Source organism: Pipistrellus hanaki (genome assembly GCF_964339955.1).
Source record: "Pipistrellus hanaki genome assembly, chromosome: 2".
Classification (NCBI taxonomy): Eukaryota; Metazoa; Chordata; class Mammalia; order Chiroptera; family Vespertilionidae; genus Pipistrellus; species Pipistrellus hanaki.
The window spans coordinates 49,968,641-49,988,579 of NC_140504.1; the positions used below are offsets into that span (position 1 = coordinate 49,968,641).

The 19,939-nt window shown below is 41.7% G+C and overlaps 1 protein-coding gene across 8 annotated transcripts in view; it reads right to left on the minus strand.

Annotated features, from left to right (window-relative positions):
- RUBCN (rubicon autophagy regulator) overlaps window positions 1-19,593 on the minus strand; it is a 68,108-nt gene extending 48,515 nt beyond the window's left edge. For all 8 annotated transcript variants that reach the window (XM_084871548.1, XM_084871546.1, XM_084871545.1 and 5 more), the window contains exons 1-2: window positions 19,314-19,593; window positions 815-968 (exon numbers count right to left, since the gene is read on the minus strand). In XM_084871548.1, coding sequence (XP_084727674.1) covers window positions 815-968; window positions 19,314-19,396 — 237 coding nt within the window. In that variant the 5' untranslated portion in view covers window positions 19,397-19,593. The remainder of the gene's footprint in view (window positions 1-814; window positions 969-19,313) is intronic.
- Between the last annotated feature and the right edge of the window lie 346 nt (window positions 19,594-19,939).

The following is a 19,939-nucleotide window of genomic DNA, read 5'->3' on the forward strand; positions in this document are numbered from 1 at the left end:
CAAGAGGCAGCTGATCAATGATTCTCTCTCATCGATGTTTCTAACTCTCTATCCCTCTCTCTTCCTCTCTGTGAAAAATCAATAAAATATATTTTTTTAAAAATTTTATTTACAGAGAGAAAGGAAGGGAGAGGGAGAGAGGGAAACATCCACGTGAAAGCAAAACATCTCTTGGCTGCCTTCTGCACGCCCCCTATTAGGGGTAGAGCCTGCAACACAGGCATGTGCCCTGACCAGGAATCAAACAGGCAACCTTTCGGTGCATGGGAGGACACCCAACCACTGAGCCACACTGGCCAGGACAGGTTTGATACTCAAAAAGTAGAAGGATACCAGACCAATGAGTCACTTGACAAATTTATCCAGACCAAACCTTACTTAAAACACTGCAACTGAAGTAATTGCCAAAGACAAGCAAAAACTATTAAATATTAGCTTCCACTCATTTTTAATACTCAAATCTTATTAGAATGTTTTAGGATATTATGAAAAATAAACTCAACATCAAAAAGTTTATATTTTAAAAAGTTAGCTATGACTACAAATACTACTCATAAGTATCAACCAGTTGTCTACAAAATAATATTCATAGGACATTCTAAAAACAACAATATTCAATAAATATTTATCAGATGTGTCCTATGATAATCCTAAGAGGAAAGGCCCAATGATTCCTCGTCATCATATTGTACAGTTCTTCCCTCAAGGGCTCATAGACTAGTGGCCATCATCTTCTCCCCGCCAACAACTTAATGCAACTGTTTCTTTCCAACAACTAATTCACCCAATTTGACACAAAAGAAGGTCTCCGTACCTTGTCATGGATGAGCCCGTGATAGAGGATGCTCTGCATGTCCCTGCAAAGCCGTTCCAGGCCACCATACTTGGACCAAACGTTGGGGCTGTTGGCTGACACCAAACCCTCCACGGTAGTCTTCAAATTACCCAACAACTGCCAGTGCTCCCTCCTGTAAGAGCATCAATTACACCAATGGTTAGTTAACTTGCTGTGCCTCATTTTGATCATGTCAAAGAAAGTCTAAGGCAAGAAACCCTCTGTCCCCCATCTTATCATTCTCTCCCCTATTAATTTTTTTACTTGGTCATAAGACCCAATTCTGAGAGGATTGAAGATGTATAGAACACCAAGATTTAAAAAAAGAAACAGCTCACATTTACATGGCATATTAATCTTTGCAATGTGATCTTTACCCACCATCATTCAATCCTCACATAAGTAGCTGATAACCTGTGATTCTGGGAATATGACCCATCAAGATCCTTTTCTAGACCATAGACAATATATAAAGAGATGTAGACATTTGCTCAAAACCAGAAATCTTGTGCCAAACAAAAAAGCAGGGGTGGAAAATGACTTCATATTACCACTAGAGGCCCAGTGCATGAATTCGTGCATAGGTGGGGTCTAGCAAGCCTGGCCCTGATTGGGGCCCAATCAGAGGAGGGGGAAAAGGGCCAAAGGTGATTGGCCAGCAGGCCCTGCCCCTGATTGGGGTGGGGGACCAATTGAGGGCAGGGCTGGCCATGGAGAGGGGCTGTGGGCTGGCCAGCCCTGCCCCAAATTGGGGTGGGGGACCAGCTGGGGATGGGGCCAGCCAAGGGGAGGGGCCATGGGCAGTGGGCCTGCAGGCCCTGCTCCCGAATGGAGTGGGGGATCCAATCTGGGGCCAGCAGCCAGGGGGATTGTGGGTGGTTGGCTGGCCAGCCCCATCCCTGATTTATGTGGGTGTGGGTTGATGGAGGGTAGGGCTGCCCAGGGGGAGGGGCCACAAGCGGTTGGCTGGCTGGCCCTGCCCCTAGTCAGGGTGGAGGGGGCCTGATGTGGCATGGGGATGGGCGGGGTAGCTGCAGTAGGTTGGCCAGCTGGCTCTGGCCCCTATTGGAGCTTGGGGGGCGATTGGGAGTGGGGCCAGCCAGGGGAGGGGCTATGGGCCGATCAAGGTGGTGAGAGCCCATTGGGGGCAGGGCCAGCCAAGGGGAGAGGCTGCAGGAGGTTGACCAGCCAGCCCCACCCCAGATCCGGCCGGTTTGCTGGCCATTGTAAGCATCATGGCGACCAGTTGTTCTGGTCATTACAGGGGTCTGGTGGCTGGCTTTTTATATATATAGATATTTCCAGCACTAAGTACACATACCTAGATACAAATATTATGGGTAAGGTCATAAATTGCCCATGATTTTTTTAAAATGTGTTTTTACAGGAGCAACCAAATACATTAAAAAACTGCTAGAGGACATTAAGGGAGAGATTAATAGCAATACAATCATAGTAGGAGATTTTAATACCCCACTGTCACCCTTCGACAAATCATCTAAACAAAAAATCAGCAAAGAAATATCAATCCTAAATGACTCACTAGACCAGATGGAATTAATTGACATCTTCAGGACACTCCACCCCAAAGCCACAGAATATACATTCTTCTCAAGTGCACATGGGACATTCTCAAAGATAGACCACATTTTGGGACATAGGCAAAGTCTCTTCAAATTCAAGAAGATAGAAATCATATCAAGCATCTTTTCAGACCATAATGGCATAAAACTGGAAATTAACTACAATAAAAATAATCCAAAGAAATCAAACACATGGAGACTAAACAGCTTGCTATTAAACAAGGACTGGGTTACCAGAGAAATCAAGGAAGAAATTAAAAACATCCTGGAAACAAATGACAATGAAAGCACAACAATCCAAAATCTTTGGGACACAGCAAAAGCAGTTTTGAGAGGGAAGTTCATATCCTTACAAGCCTATTGCAAAAAACTAGAAAAAATAGTAACAGATGATCTAACTCTACAACTCAAAGAGTTAGAAAAGGAGCAACAAGAAAAACCCAGTGTAAGCAGAAGGAAGGAAATAACAAAAATCAGAGCAGAGATAAACGACATAGAGACCAAAAAAACAATACATAAGATCAACAAAACCAAGAGCTGGTTCTTTGAAAGAATAAACAAGATAGATGGACCTCTAGCCAGGCTAACCAAGAAACAAAGAGAGAGGACCCAAATAAACAAAATCAGAAATGAAAGAGGTGAAATAACAACAGACCCCACCGAAATACAACGGATTGTTACAAAATACTACGAACAACTCTATTCCAACAAACTGAACAACCTGGAGGAAATGGACATATTCCTAGAAAAATACAAACTTCCAAAACTCAATCAGGAAGAATCTAAAAATCTCAATAGACCAGTGACTTGGGAAGAAATTGAAACAGTCATCAAAAAGCTTCCAGCAAACAAAAGCCCAGGGCCAGATGGCTTCACAGGAGAGTTTTACCAAACATTCAAGGAAGAACTAAAACCTATCCTCCTCAGACTATTCCAAAAAATTCAAGAGGAAGGAACACTTCCAAACTCCTTCTATGAAGCCAGCATCACCCTAATACCAAAACCCGATAAAGACAACTCAATGAAAGAGAATTACAGGCCAATATCCCTCATGAACATAGATGCCAAAATCCTCAACAAAATTCTAGCAAATCGGCTCCAGCAGAGCATCACAAAGATCATACACCATGACCAAGTAGGATTTATACCAGGAATGCAAGGTTGGTACAATATCCGCAAATCAATAAACGTGATACATCACATAAACAAGTTGAAAGATAAAAATCATATAGTCATATCAATTGATGCAGAAAAAGCATTTGATAAAATCCAACACCCTTTCCTGATAAAAACTCTTAACAAGGTGGGAGTACAAGGATCATACCTCAACGTAATAAAAGCTATATATGATAAACCCACAGCAAACATCATACTCAATGGGCAAAAACTAAAACCATTCCCTCTAAGAACAGGAACAAGACAGGGATGCCCACTATCGCCACTCCTCTTTGACATAGTACTGGAAGTACTAGCCATTGCAATTAGACAAGAGGAGGAAATAAAAGGCATCCAAATTGGAAAAGAAGAAGTAAAGTTATCCTTATTTGCAGACGACATGATATTGTATATAAAAAACCCAAAAGACTCCATTAAAAAACTAATTGGCTTAATAAATGAATTTGGCAATGTAGCAGGATACAAAATTAACACCAAGAAATCTATGGCATTTCTATACACCAACAGTGAGTTTATAGAAACAGAGACTAAAAAAGCAATTACATTTATGATCGCACCAAAAAAATTAAGATACCTAGGAATAAACTTAACTAAGGAAGTAAAGGACCTATTTGCGGAAAACTACACGACACTGAAAAAAGAAATAGAGGAAGATGTAAACAGATGGAAGAACATACCATGTTCATGGATTGGTAGAATCAACATCATCAAAATGTCCATACTTCCTAAAGCAATCTATAAGTTCAATGCACTCCCCATTAAAATACCAACGGCATATTTCACTGACCTAGAAAGAACTCTCCAAAAGTTCATTTGGAACAATAAAAGACCCCGAATAGCCACAGCAATCCTGAGAAAGAAGAGTAAAGTAGGAGGTATCTCAATACCAGACTTCAAACTGTATTACAAAGCCACTGTTCTCAAAACAGCCTGGTACTGGCACAAAAACAGACATATAGATCAATGGAATCAAATCGAGAACCCAGATATCAACCCAAATCACTATGCTCAATTAATATTTGACAAAGGAGGCACTAATATACAATGGAGTCAAGACAGTCTCTTCAATAAATGGTGTTGGGAAAATTGGACAGATACATGCAAAAGAATGAAACTAGATCACCAACTTACACCATACACAAAAATAAACTCAAAATGGATACAGGACTTAAACATCAGACGGGAAACCATAAAAATACTTGAAGCATCCACAGGCAACAAAATCTCAGACGTATGCCAAAAAAACTTCTTCACTGATACTACCCCTAGTGCAATGGAAGCTAAAGAGAAAATAAACAAATGGGACTACATCAAAATAAAAAGCTTTTTTACAGCAAAAGAAACCATCAACAAAACAACAAGAAAGCCCACTGTGTGGGAGAACATATTTGCAAATGTTACCACTGATAAAGGTTTAATCTCCAACATCTACAAACAGCTTATACAACTAAATAAAAGGAAGATGAATGATCCAATTAAAAAATGGGCAATGGACCTAAATAGAATATTTTCAAAAGAAGACAGAAGGAAGGCCAAAAAGCACATGAAAACATGCTCAAAGTCACTAATTATCCGAGAGATGCAAATCAAAACAACAATGCGGTACCATCTCACACCTGTCAGAATGGCCAACATCAACAAATCAACAAACGACAAGTGTTGGCGAGGTTGCGGAGAAAAAGGAACCCTCGCGCACTGCTGGTGGGAATGTAGACTGGTGCAACCACTGTGGAGAACAGTGTGGAGTTTCCTCAAAAAACTGAAAATGGAACTCCCATTTGACCCAGTAATCCCACTTCTAGGAATATATCCCAAGAAACTTGAAACACCAATCAGAAAGGATATATGCACCCCTATGTTCATAGCAGCACAATCTACAATAGCCAGAATTTGGAAACAGCCTAAGTGTCCGTCAGCAGATGATTGGATCCAAAAACTATGGTACATCTACACAATGGAATACTATGCTGCCATAAAAAAGAAGGATTTCTCATCATTTGCAGCATCCTGGATGGAATTGGAGAACATCTTGCTGAGTGAAATAAGCCAATCAATGAAAGAGAAACACCACATGACCTCACTCATTTGTGGATAATAAAGAACATTATAAACTGGTGAACCATAAGATAGATATAGAGACAGTATATCAACAAGTAGACTGTCAAGTTACAGTGGGGACGGGAGGAAGATCTGGGGGAGATAATAGATCAACCGAAGGACTTGTATACATGCATATAAGTGCAACCAATGGACACAAAACTCTGGGGAGGGAGGGGATGTGTGGGAGGGAGGGAGGGGGTAAAAAAAAAATCAATAAAATATATTAAAAAAAATAAAAAATAAAAAAAATAAAATAAAATGTGTTTTTATTAATTTCAGAGATAGGAAGGGTTAGAGAAAGGAAGGGAAAGAGAGAGAAACATCAATACTGATAGAAAATCATTGATGAGCTGCTTCCTGCACAACCCCCACTGGGGATTGAGCCTGCAAGCTGGTCATGTGCCCTGACCAGGAATGGAGCCCTGACCTCCGGGGCTCCATCACTAAGCCACACAGGACAGGCTGCCCATGATTTTTCCCCTGCAATTTTTTAAGCAAAAATTGAGATAAAAATGTTTTAAGTTTGCACTGAGCCATTTTGGGACATGCCCCCAAATCAGTCAACTGTTCTCACGTGTTCTTACTGCAGGCTCAATCCCCAGTAAGGGGTGTGCAGGCAGCCAATCAATGATTCTCTCATCATTGATTTTTTTTTTTTTTTTATCTCTCTCTCCCTCTCCCTTTCCCTTCCTCTCTGAAATCAATAAAAATATATTTTTTTTAAAAAAACAAATAGTCTTAATTGGTTTGGCTCAGTGGATAGGGTGTTGGCCTGCTGACTGAAGGGTCCCAGGTTCGATTCCGGTCATCTCTTTATATATTGTCCAAGGGTCCCAGGTTCGATTTCACTTGGCTGCAGGCACATCCTCGGGGGGGGGGGGGGGGGCGCGAGGGGGGGTGTGTGCAGGAGGCAGCTGATCGATGTTTCTCTCTCATCGATGTTTCTCACTCTCTATCCCTCCCCCTTCCTCTCTGTAAAATCAATAAAATATATATTTTTTAAAAAAGAAAGAAAGAAAGCACTTTAATGGAAAAGTTTAAAAATTGATGCTAGATGATCTTTAAGGTTCCTCTTAAATCCCCAGCATTTTCTCAACAGAGTTTCCAACCCATAAAAACTCAAAATCAACTGCAATTAAATAAAAAAAAAATTGGATGCACTGAAACAAACAGGATAAGGGAAACATAATGAGATGAGGCATCAAATTCCTTCTTTTAGGTCCCCAGTTGTTATGCTGGGACTTTACCTAACCCCTTAATGTCTTTTTAGCATACAACTCTTTCCAAATATATATATATATTTGGAAAGAATTATATCCCTATCCCTTTCCAGAGAGGAAGGGAAAGGGATAGAGAGCTAGAAACATCGATGAGAGAGAAACATCAATCAGCTGCCTCTTGCACACTCCCTACTGGGTTTGTGCCCACAACCAAGGTACATGCCCTTGACCGGAATTGGACCTGGGACCCTTGAGTCCAAAGTTGATGCTCTATCTACTGAGTCAAACCAGTTAGGGCTCTTTCCTCTCTTTAAGAACAATAATGAAAATGGTCATAATTTCTTTAAGGAACTTTTACCATAACTATTTACATTATTTAAATATACAGGTATGGAAGGATTCTGAACTGGAATTCTTTCTTTCAGTACTCAAAATAAACCTTTCTTACACATTTTTGTACATGTTTTGAGCATCTTTAAAAAGTAGGTGGGTACAGTAAAGGCAGACAAATAAAATAAAATGAATGAAGCTCGGTATGGTATATGAGTATCATCTAGAAAGAAAAACCCAGATGGATCTCACTCTGCTCTTCTGATCTGAAAGCCTTGAGATGAAGAATTTATTCAAACTGAGAGACACCACACTTTCTTAATCTTACGCCATTAAACATTTGAGTCACCCGACTCCCCTATTCTATTTCTTTCTCCACCCCCGTTTTTATTGAGATATAATTGATGTATAAATTTATATTAGTTTCAGAGGCACAAAATAATGATTTGACACATGTATATATTGCAAACTGATTACTACAGTAAGTTTATTCATCATTACAGTAAATATTTATCACCTCTCACATAGTTACGATTTTTAATGAGAATTTTAAGACACTATCTTAGCAACTTTCAAATAAACATACACTATCGTTAACTATGGTCACCACACTGCATATTACATCCTCAGAACTTATTATTTTTTCCCTCTCCTCGGAACTTATTTACCTTATGACTGTACCTCTGGACTACCTTTACCCATTTCTCTCACCCCTCCACCCCCCACCTCTGGCAACCAGCAATCTGTTCTCTGTTGCTATGAATTTGGGTTTCTCAGATTCACATATAAGTGAGATTATACGTATTTGTCTTTTATTGTCTGACTTATTTCACTTAGTATAATGCCCTCAAGGTCCATCATACTGTTGCAAATGGCAAGATTTTCTTTTCTTTTCTTTTTTTATTGATTTTTTTACAGAGAGGAAGAGAGAGGGATAGAGAGTTAGAAACATCAATGAAAAAGAATCTTCGATCAGCTGCCTCTTGCACACCCCCTACCAGGGATGTGCCCGCAACCAAGGCTCATGCCCTTGATTGGAATCGAACCTGGGACCTTCCAGTCCACAGGCCAACGCTCTATCCACTGAGCCAAACCAGTCTTGACAAGATTTTCTTATTTATGGTTTAATAATATTCCATTGTATGAGTGTATACTTTTGTTGTTGTTGTTAATCCTCACCCAAGGGTATTTTTCCACTGACTTTTAGAGAGGGTGGAGGGGAGGCGGGGAACAGAGAGAGAGAAACATCAATATGAGAGAGACACATCAATTGGTTGCCTCCCACACAGGCCTCAAGAGGGGCTGGGGATTGAACCCGCAACCGAGGTATGTGGACTTGACCAAAATTGAACCTGGGGCCCTTCAGTCTAAGGGCAGACATTCTACCCACTGAGCCAATCTAGGGCTATCAGATTTACTTTACCCATTAATCTGTCAGTGGGCATATAGGTTGCTTTCACGTCTTGGCTATTATAAATAATGCTTCAATAAAGGGGTGCAGATATCTTTTTTTAAAAATCAATGCATATCTTGAGATAGAGATTTTGTTACCTTTATCTATGTACCCAGAAGAAGAATTTAAAATATAGTTATATTTTAAATATTTTGAGGAATCTCCATACTTTTTCCATTGTGGCTGCACCAATTTTTTTTTACATTTTTTTTTATTAAATTATTATCTGTGTACATATTTTAACATTACCTCCCCCTCCCATACATACCCTCCCTCCCCAGAGTTTTGTGTCCATTGGTTGTACTTATATGCATGTATACAAGTCCTTCGATTGATCTATTATCTTCCCCAGATCTCCCTACCCTCCCCGCTGTAATTTGACAGTCTGCTTGTTGTTTTACTGTCTCTATATCTATCTTTTGGTTCATCAGTTTATAATGTTCTTTATTATCCATAAATGAGTGAGGTCATGTGGTGTTACTCTTTCATTGACTGGCTTATTTCACTCAGCATGATGTTCTCCAATTCCATCCAGGTTGCTGCAAATGATGAGAATTCCTTCTTTTTTATGGCCGCATAGTATTCCATTGTGTAGATGTACCATGGTTTTTGGATCCAATCATCTGCTGATGGGCACCTAGGCTGTTTCCAAATCCTAACTATTGTAAATTGTGCTGCTATGAACATAGGGGTGCATATATCCTTTCTGATTGGTGTTTCTAGTTTCTTGGGATATATTCCTAGGAGTGGGATTACTGGGTCAAATGGGAGTTCCATTTTCAGTTTTTTGAGGAGACTCCACACTGTTCTGCACAGTGGTTGCACCAGTCTGCATTCCCACCAGCAGTGCACGAGGGTTCCTTTTTCTCCGCAACCTCGCCAACACTTGTCCTTTGTTGATTTGTTGATGTTGGCCATTCTGACAGGTGTGAGATGGTACCGCATTGTTGTTTTGGTTTGCATCTCTTGGCTGCACCAATTTATAATCCCATCAATGGTGCCCAAGAATCCCCTTTTCTCCACATCCTCACAAACACTTGTTATCTCTTGTCTTTTTTATGCTAGCTCTTCTAACAGGTGTGAGGTGACATCTCATTGTGTGTTTTTAAAATATTTTTATTGATTTGAAAGAGAGACAGAGACAGAGAGACAGAGAGAGAGAGAGAGAGAGAGAGAGAGAGAGAGAGAGAGAGAGAGAAACATCAATTGGCTACCTTCCATAAGCCCCCTCCTGGGGATCAAGCCTGCAACCCAGCCAAGTGCCCTGACTGGGCATCAAATTGGTGCCCTCTCAGTGCATGTTATGACACTCATCTAACTGAGCCAACCCAGCCAGGACTCATTGTGGTTTTGATATACATTTCCCTGGTGATCAGTGATGCGGAAAACTTTTTATGTACCTATTGGCAATTTCCCTGTTCTTTTTCTATACCAACTCTGAGAGAGATCTCAGGATAACTAAGACGTACACAGGACTGAGGTGGTCATAAAAATGTCATTTATTGTCGTACTGTGAGAAACTGCCATTACAGAGGCCAAGACTGCCAACTTTCACTTGACTCTCCATCTCCTATGCTTCCTCAGAGCTAATCTGACCTGTTCTGACTGATACAGTTTTTACATTCCAACAGGTTACAATCAAGTCTTGCAGGCCAGACAGCCAGTCTGGTTCCTCAAGTTACTATACATATGTGTGTTCTGTTTCATTCTATCTATACATTGATCTTACAAGCTTAACTGCCAAAGGACATCATGATAAACCCTGAAAGCAGGCACCAAGTACTTATCATCCGAGGGCTTTGGTTCCAAAATGATGCAAAAAGCACTGAAATCCTAGAAACCTTGAGCATTCAGATCTACTGACAACTTCTCTGGACAAAACCAAAGAATGTTTTTCCCCCACAATGAAGTATCCCTGAGATCCAAAGCTATAAAAGAATATGCCTCTTGCTATAAGATACAACAAAACATCTATATTTGGTGCATGCTCATGTAGAAGAAAAGTAAACCTAAAAATTTTTTTTATTTATATAGCTAGTCTGTTTAGTGCTTTTACCTTTTTAGGGTCCTTTCATCTAATTATAGAGTTATCATTTTCAGAGTTGAAATACTAAATTCAATCGAAGCCCATACACAGTGGTTGGATTAATCCTTTCATTCCTGAATCTAACATGCAAATAAGCAGATCACCAAGAGAAATCAAATACTCCTCCTCATTTGTTAACCAAAGTATTTCCTAGGTTAAACCCATTTGGTAATTCTTTGGATGGTCTCACCCTGTATTCACAGGTAACCTTTATCTGGGCACAGGTCGGGACTTTGAAGTTATTAGGTTCAAAGCATCCGTTGCAGAGCCACTTCTGCAAATACACAGAGTGTTCTCCTTTATTCATCATAAATTAAAAGCAGTCTTTCCAAGCTGCTCACCTGTGCCAAGGAAGAACCGGGCCTAAATGGCAAGGGCAAGCATAATCCATCTCTACCTGAATCATTTTCATTAACTAACAGTAAAGCTAATTCTCAGAATAAAAGTCCTACCTGTTTTCTTTTGGGAGGATTTTGACTACATTCCTCCTTTAAAGAGGAACAGGAATCGCTTAAGCAACTCAAATGAGGATATTCAAGGAAAAGCAGTTTTCCTAAATGCCAACTCAGTCTGAAGGGTGCCAAATCACAGTCAGCAGTGACACTCAAGGTAGAAACAAAGAAGTTATAAGCAAATGTTAATTTTTTGAACTGTTACACTAAGTAAGTAAAATAAATAGTAAATAAGTAAATGTGATGCAATTTTAAAGAGAGCCTCAATCCAAGAAATACATATCGGCCTATCTTCAATCCTCAATGCTCCTTTTCATGGTAAAAGGAAATAGCTTCAACTTATTGGCATAGCCCCTCTACTACAGCGTGCCATGTATGTGAAATGAATGGTGGTATCTACCTGAGATCAGAGCTGAAAATCAGGCTGACTCAAATCAGGTAATGATTTGATCCCTGGAATAAGAGGACAGCTATGTGACATCATCTGATGGAATATCACGAAATCATTAAAATTTGTGATTAGGGCCCTAACTGGTTTGGCTCTGTGGATAGAGAGTTGGTCTGCGGACTGAAGGGTCCCAGTTTCAATTCCAGTCAAGGGCATGTACCTTGGTTGCAGGCACATCCCCAGTGGGGGGTGTGCAGGAGGCAGCTGATCGATGTTTCTCTCTCATCGATGTTTCTAACTCTCTATCTCTCTCTCTTCCTCTCTGTGAAAAATCAATAAAATATATATTTTTTTAAAAATTTGTGATTGGGAAGTTTCCAAGCTAATAATAGTAGATTAAAGTATAAAAAGCAGAATATAAAATTATTCTGCTATTTGTAATCTCAACATAAAAATTTAAAAAAAATGTTAATAGTGCTTACTTTTGATTATATGAGGGAAAATAGAGAAAAGTTGTTTAGGCCTTCCTTGAAGCTATCAGTTAATGAAAGAATAATAATCTGAACAAAGTTAGTAAACAAGAAGCTGGAAAGTATCAAGAGCATCTTGTGTGGAAAGATTGTGGTAAGGCAAGCACCTGGGACTTTTAATGCCAGAAAGCACTTCCTGGAAAGACGTAATGGGTTCCTTCTTACAGTACAGAAAAACATAATTAGGTAAAATAATTATTGGTAACACTGAAGTGGCAATTTTCTTCTTATCTGGCTCCATATGTTCTGTTTTTAATTATATACTATTTACCTTGTAGAATATATAGTTAAGTATCTATGATGTTTTAAAAATAAACAGTATGCTTATAGGAAAAAACACACACACTTGAGTCTATTATAAGTCTCCACTCTGGTGCACCAAGGAGAACCTCATCACTGGCCAGTTCCATCCCTTTAATGGCTGACAGCAGAATCTCCATGTCCAGGAGAGAATAAGCAGTACTTATAGGCATGCTTAGAAGCTTCGTACCTATTCAAAAAAGGCCTCACCAATCACACTAAATTTGAATGATATCAAATTTATTGAATTTCAACAACGAGCAGGTTTAACAAAAGTAAAATCCCTTATGTAGAAATGTTAGAAACCTAACCACCAATGGTGTACCAACTCCTTACCCAATCCTGCTAAGTATTCTGAATTTGAACACAGTCTCTCTCTCTCTCTCTCTCTCTCTCTCTCTCTCTCTCTCTCTCTCTCTCTCTCTCTCTCTCTCTCTCTCCAAGTGAGCCCGATTCAGAGGAACAAAAAGCATATAAGCATGCTGTAGTTGTTTCCTGAAAAATTCAGATTTACATCTATAGCAGCATTGTTCAATCACATTTTCTGTGATGCTGGGAAGTTCTATATCTGTGTTGTGCAATATGGCAGCCACTAGCCGCTGTGACCATTAAGCACTTAAAATCTGGTGTGACTAAAGAACTGAAATTTAGGTTGGTGAAACTTAACGAAGATTACAAAACAAAACAAAATCCATTTAGTGGAAGAGTAATAAAGCAGCTATAAAAAGCAGAAACAGCTGTGAGGAGGGTAGATACTAAAAAAAGTCAACTGTGGGTTCCTGCTGTCAGCTAATACATCTCCTCTTTTGTCCCAAAAATAACTTCAGGAGAATGTTTCTGTGGGCTCTTTTTTTAAAATTAATAACTAGTGACCTGGTGCACGAAATTCATGCACATTAAAAGGAGATTAATTAGAGAAAATAATTTAATATTGCTATTTGCCCTTTCTCTATAATAGAAGTGTCAGAGATGAAAGAAAATTAGTAAAATGTATATGAAAACTTTACTCCTGTCAGAGTCTGGGGCACACCATGGGACCCAGAGTCAAGTCCTCGCCCACCCACATGCACCTCAAAATCACATAAGACCCAGACCCAGCCGTGCCCTGCCCCCACCACCCCCGCCCATTAGGATGGATCCAGACCCAACCCTGTCAAGCCCTGCCAGGCAGGGGCATAGCATCAGGTCCCCTGGCCCAGCGCCAGGACAGGGGGTGTGGCCTGAGGTCCTCTGTCAAGCCCTGTCAGGTGGGGACACAACCTGAGGTCCCCTGTCAAGCCCCCTGGGTGGGGGGCATGGCCTGAGGCCCCCATCAAGCCCCACCCAGCGGGGGAGCGCAGCCTCAGGTCCAGCACCGGGAGGGGGCCACAGCCTCAGGTCCCCCATCAAACCCCGCCAGGCAGGGGGCATGGCCTCAGGTCCCCTGGCCTGGCACTGGGGTTGGAGGTGTGGCCTGAGGTCCCCCAGCCTGATACCAGGGTGGGGGACTTGGCCTGAGTTCCCCTGTCAAGCCTCACAGGGGTGGGGGAGGTTGTAGCCTCAGGTGTCTGCTGATTGCTCGTTAAGTCTCCTTACGGGAACTTCGCCTCAGCTGTGGGCGCAGCCATCTTTGTGATGGAGTGATGGTCAATTAGCATATTCCCTCTTTATTAGATAGGATTGGACTAGTAGTATGGATTGCTCAAAAGTCATGTAATCATCCTACTTTGCTGCCAGTGCTGTATAAACTGTCAACTCCTAGCATGGTCAACAAAAGAGGCCCTTTCTTTCTTTCAATGGCAACAGTACACTGGCACCCCTTGAACACCAATGTCAGGCGCTATATTAGGCTTATTATGGTGGTTAAAGAGGAGTCCCCCTCTCACGGCATTCAGAATGCAATGGGGAAAATGGGCACGTACATCAAGTGCTATGAAGTGAGAAATGCTATAATAAGAGAGATGAAAAAGGACAGGTAAGGGATGCCTCCCAAAGAAACATTATTTAAAGGATGACTAAGAGATCTCCAGACACAGAAGGAGCTATTACAGGGAATGTAGAGGAGCAACAATGAGAATGGTGACATAGAATAAATACATGGCTTTATAATTGGGAGTTTCATAGGGACTAAAGTCCAGATTGAATATTAGGGAAAGAGTTTTGACTGTTTTTTTTTTATTTTTAATAAGAAACCACTGAACATTTCTGAGCATATTATTTTTATAACTTTGCTTCTGAAAAATTAAGTTGGAGGGCATGTATGGAGGGGGGCAATGGTAAGATATGTACACAGATAATAATTTAATTTTTAAAAATGGAAGAATAAGAAAAAAATTAAGTTGGTAGCAGTGTGGAAGCTCTCTGGAATTGGGGGAGTGAGTTCAGATTGGGAGATTAGGTTAAAAGGCGGTTGAGATAATCCATAATGACAAATAAGGGTCTTCAGTGAATATTTTATTTATATCTGCCCAGAATGCATGTCCCTTTCTTTTAATAACAGGTCCCTGATTTCCCACAGGGAAACCACACCTCTGCCACTCAGCCTGGTCCGTGGAGTTCTAAGGAAGTATCACACGGCCCTGCACGCAGGGTTGGGCACATAGTTTAGTCCTGACTCAGCTGCATGTCCCATACCCTGAAACAGGAACATAAGTCATTTCTATCTAAAAAGAGTCAGTACAGAATTTTTGCTTTTGCCGTACCTACTGAGACCACATTCTTCATTTATTTATTTTCGTTGGGATTGCTAAAGTTCAATTTGCTAAGGGTTGCCCTGTAGAAAAGTCTGCCTGAGAAGGAAGCCAACATACCAGAATAAAGGCCACATAGAGAGGGACAAATTTTTGTTTAAGTACACACCTACATTTGGCCATTCCTGAAGCATTACTACTCTCTGTTTTTTTTTTCACTAATATAAGCCAATATATTTGAAAACAGAGAAAAAAAATAAAGCTTCAAGATAAAAATCGGGAAGAGAATTTAGAGGACTTGGTGACTGCTTGGATATGGAAAATGAAGAGGGAAGAATCAAATTTCACTCTGAGGCTTCTGGCTTGGTTGACTGCGTGGAAAATTCTATTAACTAAGACAGAGAACAGAAGAGGAAAAGGTTCTGGGCAATTGAATGAGTTCAGTTTGCAGACACTATCTAGTTCACCGCACCAGGAAAACTGCACAGGTAGCTGGGTTCCAAACTCAGAAATAGACTGTTTAGGCCATGGCAGTCTGGCGTAACAAAGCAATGCTTAGAAGAACCATTCCTTTAACTGTTTAGTACTTTCACCGGAAAATCTCCAAAAAACAAAACACCCCAAAACTGGCATTTAGGAAACCCTAGGGAAAATGAAACATCATCTCTAAGAACTACAGCCTTCTGCTGGAGTGATAACTAGCTAAGGGGAAAACAACAGCGGGCATAGTTGCACTCCAGGGATGAAGTTAAAAGCTAGGCCCACACCCGTCCTCAGTCTGTCCAACTGAGACAGAGGAGCCAGGGAAGGAGGAAGAGCAGGCTAAACCATTGCACCAAGAGAATGAGCATGCACACATACACACACACCTTGCTTCAGGAAAACTGGGGAGGGGACAGAAGTAGTCATTTTTTTTATAGTATTAGTTCTTTTTTTATTATTTATTTTTATTGATTTCAGAGAGGAAGGAAGAGGGAGAGAGATAGGAACATCCACAATGAGATGAGAGAGAATCATGGATTGGCTGCCTCCTGCACGTCTCCCCACTGGGGATGGAGCCCACAACCTGGGCATGTGCCCTTGACCGGAATCGAACCTGGGACCTTTCAGTTCCCAAGCCCGACGCTCTATCCACTGAGCCAAACTGTTATTTTTTTGCACGTAGTATATACCAGCCACTCTGTGAGGAACTTTATGCAATTATCTTATAGAATTCTCACACCTTACCAGTCAAAAAGGCATCGTTCTTCCTACTCAGACAGGATGAACCAAGTTAAGCAGTAGAACAAGGATTCAAATGCAGGCAATAAAGGGATGCTATCTGTCCATAAGCTTATGCACATTTTACTAAAACAGCTGCTTTCAGAAAATATATTGAAAAGTTGTATTTTTTAAAAAAATAATGCCATCTCATAAAGATTTTTTATGAATTAGGTGTTTTATTGGCCATAGACTGGTTTGGTTTGCACTAACTCAGCCACAATGCCTCAGTTCTCAGGATCAAGGCATGCATTTATCAGTTGTCTCTCTAGAGCTACGAAGGCCATCAATGCCACGAAGCTTCACTAAAAACACATTCTGAGTAAACAACCACCAACAGAGAATAGGCTATAGCAACAATATAAGTGGCATTATGGGAATAATCCCACTGCTGAAATTAATTCTTGACTAGAGTGCCTTGGTTGAGAGTCAAGCATGGATGAACAAACACAACGAAGACTCACAGACATAAAGAACAAACTGAGGACTGCCAGATGGGAGGGGTTGGGGAGACTGGGTGAAAAGGTGAAGGGATTAAGAAATACAAATTGGTAGTTACAGAATGTCATGGGGATTTAAGTACAGCATAGGGAACATAGTCAATAACACTGTAATAACTATGTATGATGTCTGGTGGGTATTAGAATTATTAGAGGGATCACCTCGTCTGACCACTATGCTGTACACCTGAAACTAAAATAATATTGACTGTCACCTGTAATTGAAAGATAAATAGTCAAGCATGGAAAGAGTAAAAGGAAAACATACCTGCAAAGGAGCTATCTATTGGCTGAATGTCAGGCAGAGAATGCTATAAAGTTCACTATCTTAAACATTTCTTTCTCACTATACATTAGCAAAGTGAGAGGCAGCATAGCTTAGGAATCAAAAGTGCAGGCTCGGGAGCCAGATTGCCTGGGTTTTAATTCCAATTCCATCAAGGATTTACTATATGACCTTGGCAAGTTATTTATCCTAAGTCTCAGTTTTCTTATCTGTTAAATAGTGATAATAGAGTATCTTATCCACTTGTTGTGAGGATTAAATAAGTTTACCTATAAGACTCCTATGCAGTCCTGGCATGTGGTAAATAAGTGTTTCTTAAGTATATTAAGTAAATAACTAACCCAGCTATGGGGAGAAAACTTGAACTTGAATTTTATTGTCTCCTAGCACATAAACTGGAAGAAGAAAATAAAAATAACCTTAAGACTTACTTAGAATTTATTTGGGGTCTCTTACATGAAGCATTTCACAGACATCTGGAGGAAGAATAGATAGCCAAATATATACAAGCAGAAACTGAAACATGGAAAAGGGAAGTAAGGTGGTCGATTTCACTAACACATCATTCATAGATCTCAGGCAAGAAACCCAGTGCCCTGACCGTCCAGGTTTTGTACAGCAGACGACAGGCTAACTGCACTTAAACAACCAGGTCTTCACCCAGACGTATCTCATTAATTTTCTCTTACTGACATTTTCTCAGAGGTAACTGTTCTACCTCCAGTCTTTAGACCCCAGCTGCCCGACACCATAACTGTATCTGAATATTTTTAAAAGTCAAACAAGACTCCCTTAAGCCACAGTCTTGTTCTATCCTGCCACCATTGCTAATTGTTAAAAGGTTAAGATCAGAGTTATTAACAAAGCAAACCCTAAATATGGGATGCACCTCTACATAAGTCACCATTTAAAGTAGTTTTTGCCCTAGCCAGTGTGGCTCAGTTGGTTGGAGTGTTGTCATGCACTGAAAGGTTAAGGGTTTGATTCCCTGGTCAGGCACATACCCAAGTTGCAGGTTTGGTCCCTGGTTGAGGCGCATAGGAGAGGCAACCAATCTATGTTTCTCTCTCACACTGATATGTGTGTATGCACGCGCATGTGTGTGTTTCTCTTTCCCCCTTCCTCTCTCTAAAAATCAATAAATATGTCCTCAGGCTGAAACCGGTTTGGCTCAGTGGATAGAGCGTCGGCCTGCAGACTCAAGGGTCCCAGGTTCGATTCTGGTTGGGGGCATGTACCTTGGTTTCGGGCACATCCCCAGTAGGGGGTGTGCAAGAGGCAGCTGATGGATGATTCTCTCTCATCGATGTTTCTAACTCTCTATCCTTCTCCCTTCCTTTCTGTAAAAAATCAATAAAAAATATATATTTAATAAATATGTCCTCAGGCGAGGATTAAAAACAATCATAAATAAAAGCGTTTAAAAAATCTTAAACTCCTTAATTTCTAGAAACTATGAACTTGATGACAATCGTTCCACATAAATAAATGTGAAATTGCTAAGTTGCAGCTGCGAAGAAGTGAAGGGTTTGGAAATGAGAAGGAAATGAAGTGATCCAGCACTGACAGGGGGCAGGCACACCATTTCCAAATCTCCTTAGCAAGCCCCCACCCAACACCACTGCCGCTACAACGGCCGGCTTTCATCCACATGCTCGCCTTCCCCCTCACACTCATCGATCTGCCTAAGCTTCTTTCTAGGACACTTATAAGTGCCTAACCTTTGCTCCCAGACATGCTCACAACGTCAACCTTCGCAATATGGGCCCCGACTTGCTTGCTGTCATCGCGTTTCAGGCAGGCCACCAACCTTGCGTCCTCTCCCCATCCCTAGGCTCTGGACCATAAAACCTTGCTACGGAGCCCCTCAGATCCACCTCTTCTGCAGCCACCACTTCTCCCCCTGCCCTCCACACCTCCTATCCCCCCTCCCTCGCCCTCAGAAAGCCGGGTCACTCCTCCGTCCTACCCACGCCCTGCCCGTCCCTGCTCTCAGAATGTCTTCCCAAACAAGCCGCCCACGGCAGTCACCCTCCTGTCTATCGCACCGGGCCACGTCTCCCCACGCCGAGATCTCCCAAGCCTCCCGGTGGTGAAGCTCATGGATTCGCCCCCCGACTGGCTCCCCGGCCCTTCCCCAGCCACCTGCTCTCCTCCGGCGGCCGGCGCTCCTCGCAGTCGCCAAGCTCCACTCCCGCACGCTCCGGCCCCATCCGGGGCTGCGACATCGCCTCCTTTCCGAAGAGAGGCGTCCCTGCCGCTTCGCCCCTCGGGGCTCCCGGAGCCCCGCCGGGAACAGAGAAGGGACCCAGGGCGGATAGGCTCGCAGGGATGCACTACACCCGGATGATGACCGCAGCTGCAGTGAATGCTGCCTCAGCTGTGGTTTCTATCCCTGACACCCCCACTTCCTGCTCCAAAAACCACAACTCCCAGAAAGCACTGCGAAGGCCCGGCCGCTCCCGGCACGCACCGTTCTATCCAATCGGAAGCTGCGCTGGGCTGCGGACCCGGCCAGCGTGCTTGTGGGCGTGCGCCAGGCTGGAACGCCCACCAACGCCAGTCTCCGGAGTCTCTAAGGATGTGAACCTCACACACTGTTGTCACCTTTCTCCCGGGGAACCCGACTCAGAGGTCTAGAGAATCAGTTATTTAAATAACAGATTTTTTAAAGCTCATTACATTTACCTATTTGACATATACTTGGTTTTAAGAAATAGTCTTCATGCCCTAGCGGCTTGGCTTAGTGGATAGAGTCAGCCAGAGAATTG